The sequence below is a fragment of the Sinocyclocheilus anshuiensis genome, unplaced genomic scaffold, assembly GCF_001515605.1.
Source record: "Sinocyclocheilus anshuiensis isolate Anshui unplaced genomic scaffold, SAMN03320099.WGS_v1.1 scaffold26, whole genome shotgun sequence".
Lineage (NCBI taxonomy): Eukaryota > Metazoa > Chordata > Actinopteri > Cypriniformes > Cyprinidae > Sinocyclocheilus > Sinocyclocheilus anshuiensis.
Genome location: NW_015544143.1, coordinates 897,789 through 904,866, shown reverse-complemented (window position 1 = coordinate 904,866; position 7,078 = coordinate 897,789). Strand labels below are relative to the sequence as shown.

Sequence of the window (7,078 nt, the reverse complement as noted above, 5' to 3'; positions counted from 1 at the left end):
TCACGAATCCTCTCATTATAACACACGAATTGTAGACATTATGAAATATTCATTATGCATATATTTATTGTGTTATAACAGAGATTTGTGAGATTGCGTTGAACTGAGATGTCTTTTAGAGATTATAAATGCAGCGCTCTTTGCTGGCATTCTGCCATGCCAAACCATGCACGCAACAGCCGCTCGCTTTAGTTAAAAATAACAGTGTTCTGTGAATGTTGATGCTTTAATAACAAATATTTATCGGGAGCGTGTATGCTGGGATTTCATAAATTTCATGGAGAAAAAAGTAACGTAACTAGTAATGTAACGAATTACTAATTACTTTTGAAATAAAGTAATCAGAACAGTAACGCGATTACTTTTAAAAGGAGTAATCAGTAATCAGTAATTTGATTGCATTTTCAGAGTAACTTGCCCAACACTGCCTATAGCACAGTTATTTAAATTTACATTTACATTTAGTCATTTTGCAGTCGCTTTTATCTAAAGCGACTTACAATTGGGGAATACATAAAGCGATTCTTCTTAAAGAGGCAAACAGACACAGGACGTGCTTGGAATAGCAAGTTTTAGGCATTGTTCAAATAAGTACAAGCTAGAAAGGGAATGAATAAATAAAGAGAACAAGTTTTTTTTTTCTTTCTTTTTTTTTCACAATTATAGCCTAATCTTTGGCTAGTCATAGGCAGACATGTTTTTTTATTTTTTTGTACAAGGACCTTTCAATGCATCCTAATACATTTATTTCATATGTTTTTCTGTACTTTTATGCTTGGTCCAACAATGACTAGAACAGCGCTTTCTAATACCAGACTAACCTTGTGGCATGAATGAAGCAACAGAGCCACAACTCCATACATAAAGTGAATATTTGTGACACAGAGTGCTCTACACAGATAGAGAGAAAGAAATGGGGTCACTGTGACCTTCAAGAGCAGGCAGTCAAAGTTCAGACTTTGAAATACATTTGGTGACAGCAAATTGGAAAGCGGGATGACTGAACAAGAGTTCAGGACTTCTTGTCTCAACAGTCATATTTCATCTCTCCTCTCCACCCTACAGGGTCTTCATAAATACACACAAAGTGCCTGGTTATTCTTCTTAATTATATTTACTGTTTTAAGGTTGAAGGTGTGAAAGATGCTTACCTGGTTGTAAACAGTGTGATTTTCCTATTTCTGGCGGTTTGGTCCATATGAACATCCACAATTCATTGACTCACTGAACAGACGGGATGCAATTGATTCTCTAATGAGTAACTTTCAAACTGGATACAGCAAGAAGAACGTGTTTACACTGTAAAATCCAATAGTTTACCTTACTTAGATTTAATTAGTTGTCTTTACTTAGTTGTTATACTTACTAGGTTTTATTAAGTTCCAGCTACTTTCAAGGCAAATAAAACAATTTACTTACTGTTTTGAGTGACACTTACTTAAAATATCCAAGTAGCCACAAAGGAACCAATGACATTAATAAAGCAGTGAGAGGCAGCAGTGCACTAGTAAGTTGCTAATGTGCAACATAACAACAAAAGAAGAAGAAAAGAAAAAGAGTCTTAATAGACTTTTCACTCATTTCCTCCATGTCTGCAGTTATCTTTCACTAGTTGCATTCACTCGTTTCCCAAAGTCATCTTGAATGTTGAATTTTCAATACAACTGAAATATTTGAGAGAACAGCACATAAGCTGACTTCATATTCAATTGATGTTGATTTTCCTAAAATGTGTTTTTTTTTTTTTACCATTATAGTGATTAGCGTTCCCTTTGGTTGGGCACTTGGAACTTCGTTTATGTTATTATAATTTTCTTCTTGTCAATGCAGCAATGCATCATGAAGTCAGAGTTATTTGTTTCAAGAGAAGAAAAGTAATAAATAGGTTGTGTTTAGAAAGTGATCTACCTTCTAATTAAAGCATTAGTGCATTGTTTTGTGTGTGAGTTTATTAATGAACATTTTCCAGTTTCATTTTTCATAAATACCTCGAGATGCTTTTAATTGGGTTTATATAATTCTTCAATAGTGTGTGGTAATATGCTAAAGTCACACACAGACTTAAACATTCAGCATGTGAACCACAACAATGGTAACAATTAAATGTCATTTATTTTCATTAATTGTAACAATAACCATTGTATTTGCTCTTTTTGTTGAGCTACTACTGACACAAGACAGCAAATTAAATTGGCAAATTAAATCAACAACTGTAAAACAAAGCAACTGCATAATTTATTCATGCCGCAATGCACAGTCAGTGAGTAGCTATACTAAGTCACGAGTAAACCTAAATGAAAGGATCAAGTACCTCCTACAGTTCTTTTTTAGTTACTAGAACTCTCGTGTAAGTAAACTATACTAACTAAGCTTTTGTCAGTACACTATTCCTATTTCACTACTTCGTTTTTTCAAGGCAATCGGTTTGCATGCTTTTTTTTAAGTAAGCCCAACTAATTAGATTTTACAGTGTAAATATAATAACTGTACGGTAATAATTATATAATTTAAATAATTTATCAAACTTATATGAAATAATTAATATAAAGCAAATTACAGTAGTGTTGTTTCTCTCCTGAATGAATCAGTGTATTTGAAAGAATAAGCTGATTGAATTCAATGACTCACTCATAAAGATGTTCATTTGTTTTCCTACCTGAGTAAATCTGTATAGTTTACCTTACTTAGATTTAATTAGTTATCTTTACTTAGTTGTTATACTTACTAGGTTTTATTAAGTTCCAGCTACTTTCAAGGCAAATAAAACAATTTACTTACTGTTTTGAGTGACACTTACTTAAAATATCCAAGTAGCCACAAAGGAACCAATGACATTAATAAAGCAGTGAGAGGCAGCAGTGCACTAGTAAGTTGCTAATGTGCAACATAACAACAAAAGAAGAAGAAAAGAAAAAGAGTCTTAATAGACTTTTCACTCATTTCCTCCATGTCTGCAGTTATCTTTCACTAGTTGCATTCACTCGTTTCCCAAAGTCATCTTGAATGTTGAATTTTCAATACAACTGAAATATTTGAGAGAACAGCACATAAGCTGTGTTTTTTTTTTTTTACCATTATAGTGATTAGCGTTCCCTTTGGTTGGGCACTTGGAACTTCGTTTATGTTATTATAATTTTCTTCTTGTCAATGCAGCAATGCATCATGAAGTCAGAGTTATTTGTTTCAAGAGAAGAAAAGTAATAAATAGGTTGTGTTTAGAAAGTGATCTACCTTCTAATTAAAGCATTAGTGCATTGTTTTGTGTGTGAGTTTATTAATGAACATTTTCCAGTTTCATTTTTCATAAATACCTCGAGATGATTTTAATTGGGTTTATATAATTCTTCAATAGTGTGTGGTAATATGCTAAAGTCACACACAGACTTAAACATTCAGCATGTGAACCACAACAATGGTAACAATTAAATGTCATTTATTTTCATTAATTGTAACAATAACCATTGTATTTGCTCTTTTTGTTGAGCTACTACTGACACAAGACAGCAAATTAAATTGGCAAATTAAATCAACAACTGTAAAACAAAGCAACTGCATAATTTATTCATGCCGCAATGCACAGTCAGTGAGTAGCTATACTAAGTCACGAGTAAACCTAAATGAAAGGATCAAGTACCTCCTACAGTTCTTTTTTAGTTACTAGAACTCTCATGTAAGTAAACTATACTAACTAAGCTTTTGTCAGTACACTATTCCTATTTCACTACTTCGTTTTTTCAAGGCAATCGGTTTGCATGCTTTTTTTTAAGTAAGCCCAACTAATTAGATTTTACAGTGTAAATATAATAACTGTACGGTAATAATTATATAATTTAAATAATTTATCAAACTTATATGAAATAATTAATATAAAGCAAATTACAGTAGTGTTGTTTCTCTCCTGAATGAATCAGTGTATTTGAAAGAATAAGCTGATTGAATTCAATGACTCACTCATAAAGATGTTCATTTGTTTTCCTACCTGAGTAAATCTGTGTTTTTGAACGTATCAGGAGAGTGAATCATTCAGTGATATATTCACCTGTTTCATTTCTGAAAGAATAAGTGATTATGACTCACTCATAAAGACAGTAACTTGTCGCCACCTACGGAGGTAAAATGCAGTGGTTTGGTACATTGGCTATATTGAAGAACAATGCCACAATCAATTCTTTCCTGATTATTTTTATTTTCATAGCTGTTTTGTATTTGTGCTTAGGTCTGTCATCACTCTGACATGTTTTTCGAAACTGGTACTGTAATCCAAAAAAATACAGGCTATCTGTCAATCACGTTGTGGGAAATGTGAACGAGTGTAATTGCATAACCAAAATGTACAATACTTTCTAATATTCAAATATAGTTTACACTTTATAATAACTTTCATTAACAATACTAACCAAAATTATTACATTATAAAATGCAAAACAGTTCATTTGTATTCTAATAGATGTCATGAAACATTGAGATAATATATTATTATTATTATTAAATGTAATAATATATTATATTTAAATCAAATATAATTATATTTCAATGTATATATTAAATGCAATACATATATAAATGAATGCTTGTTAATGATTTCTTAATGAAAGTTATTACAAAGTGTCACAGAGAATCAACTGAAATTCATCAGAAGGCTGCACAACATCACAAAAAAAGCAAGTAAAAAAAAAAACGCACAATCAGAACAAAGTTATAAAGCTCTTTCCCCAAATGGCAAAAAAAAAACGTTGTCATCAACTTTGGATTCAGTGAGGAGTTCAACTCAGAAGGCAAAAAGAGAGCTCTTATATCGTACAAAAATAGCATGTGTAAAAAGGAATCAGTCATTTTCAAAATCTCTCAGTCCACTGCTGACTGCCACTCTTCTCAAGTTTGATAATTCTGTCTGGGCATTTGCATTAGGGTTTATTTCCCATAAAACATCTCCAGAAGAAGTTCCTCCATGTTGACAGCTCCAATGACTGGTTTGAAGAACAGACCGGCCACCACATTGGCATTGATGGATCTCAGCATGCAGAGGGCGAGGAAGAGTTTGGCGAATCTTGCACTGTCCCCGCGGTGAATCATTTTGACATATTCATTAAGCGCCTGGTTTGCCTCACTCTGCAGGCCCTGGATGTAATGTTGACACTGCAGCCCTGCAACATCTAGAGATGGAAAGAGACTTGTTATATCCTGTACCAGAAAGACCTTAATGATGTGAAATGACCCTCATTAAACAGATACCCTTTGATTACCTCTACACTTGACTATAATTCTCAAAATTATGAATTTTTGAGAACAATTCATGATAAACAAAGAAACATTTATGTCATGAAACTTTGATTCATATATTGTCATATATTCATATTTGAATTAATGATCTGTTACATACCACAAGTCAGAAAACTTGACTTTTTTTTGGTCCAACTAATTAGCGTAAATATTATTATTATTATTATTATTATATGACAATATTTATTAGTATAAGTATACTATTATTATTTATGAATTTTAATAATACAATGTGACTCGTGTTAAAATAATTCAGCAAAACAAAGCACTATTTTTTTATATTGATATGTATCTACTTGTGTGTATTATTATTAAATTATTATTATTATACAGTTAATGCTTACACACATCATTAATTACAATGTGATCCCAATTTAAGCCAGTTAAAGTAAAAAAAAAAAACATGAACTGTCTTAATTCAGGTATGTATGTATTTATTATTGCTATTATTATTATGAATTATTAAAATATGATTTAAATTTAAACCAGTTAAAGGCAACTATGAACTGTCCTAATTCGGGTATTTTATCATTATTATTATGAATGTTAATAATTACATTGTGGGTCACAGCAAACCCGGTTATTCTTAACAGCAGCTAGAAAGTGTCCTACTTCAGGTGTGACCGGTTAGCATGTCTCACCTGGGTTGAACAGAATGGCCCCTTTTAAGTACGCGTACTCCTTAGTGCTTATGTCCAGTCCCCAGCATTTCCGCAGAAACATTTTAATACCTTGAACGTCGGTCAACGCCACTCCACCGTTATTACTCTGGTGGTCCTGCTTGTCCTGTCCGCTCGTTAATATCCGCTGCAGCATGCTGGGCTCTTGCGTCTCCGAAGTCTCGAAGTCGATCCTGTCCTGCGCCATGCCGAGCACCAGCAGCGGCGCCCAGCTGCTCCGCACCAGCGTGTGTTGGTCGTCCACCGGCAGCTCCTGAAAACACGGGACATTCTTCACGAACTTCAGGGTCTTGACCAGGACCGCGGAGGCGGCTTTACATGTGGTCTGAGGGGAGCGGAGAGACACCTTCGTCTTGGAGCCGCAAGCACACGCGCGCATGGACAAGGCGAGCCTCGGGGTCCTCGGCTGGTTCCCAAGTTGCGCAGTCTGACTGTCGTTCTTTAAAATGCTGTACAAGATGCTGTTCTGTCGTCTTTCGCTGCTGCAGTGGCAGCTGCTGTCAAAGTAAGCCATCCTCCTGGTGCTGCGGGGGCTGTTATGTTTCGTTGCTGAAACTGTTATGAGCTTTACGCTTGGAGACGTCCATGCACGGTTGAGGTCTGTGTGTTCCCATCCACCCAAATGCCAAATAGTTTAGAGTTTTCAAACAGCACTGGACGCCTCCCACTGTCTCTCTCTCTGATGCACACATAGGGGACGCTATAGTCCCTATAGATTTTGATGTGTGGTTTTCGAGCCCTACTTGACTTCAGGCTTTGCTTACTGTACTTTATTGGGCACTAAATGACTCCACAAAAACAGTAAAACCTGAAATCACCTAAACGTGAGGATAACTTTTATATATCATCAGTAATATTTCAAGTTGAACATTTACTAGAGCGAAGTAACTTAGGTTTACTTGATTAACCATCAATATTTTTTTTGAAAAAAGTAGCCATTCAAGAACTTTTACCTACAGAGATACAGTATTAATTCTGAGTTGACTGTTGTTACCCAAGTAAAAGATCAGTTTAAGAGCAACATTGCAAGACCACAACTACCACGTTTCCAGACTGTACTACCAAAGATCTGTATAGAATGCCAATGTTTTGCCTAAAGGTATTTTTTCTATTCATTT

The 7,078-nt window shown here is 34.4% G+C and overlaps 1 protein-coding gene across 2 annotated transcripts; it reads right to left on the bottom strand.

Annotated features, from left to right (window-relative positions):
- Window positions 1–4,552: 4,552 nt before the first annotated feature.
- Window positions 4,553–6,569, bottom strand: LOC107695055 (nuclear receptor subfamily 0 group B member 1-like). 2 transcript variants are annotated; one of them, XM_016494840.1, is made up of 2 exons: window positions 5,922–6,569; window positions 4,553–5,153 (listed from the first exon to the last, which is right to left on the bottom strand). In XM_016494840.1, the coding sequence occupies exons 1-2, from the start codon at window positions 6,472–6,474 to the stop codon at window positions 4,912–4,914; spliced, it is 795 nt and encodes a 264-aa protein (XP_016350326.1). In that variant the 5' UTR covers window positions 6,475–6,569; the 3' UTR covers window positions 4,553–4,911. The 2 variants fall into 2 exon arrangements, with proteins under 2 accessions (XP_016350326.1, XP_016350327.1); XM_016494841.1 differs by having other exon boundaries at window positions 6,012–6,569.
- Window positions 6,570–7,078: the final 509 nt, after the last annotated feature.

Bases quoted from the DNA above. Each gene is read 5' to 3' on its own strand.
- LOC107695055 (XM_016494840.1), bottom strand. From the start codon at position 6,474: ATGGCTTACTTTGACAGCAGCTGCCACTGCAGCAGCGAAAGACGACAG. The intron at 5,154-5,921 runs GTGAGACATGCT...TTCCATCTCTAG, and splicing joins GGCCATTCTGTTCAACCCAG to ATGTTGCAGGGCTGCAGTGT.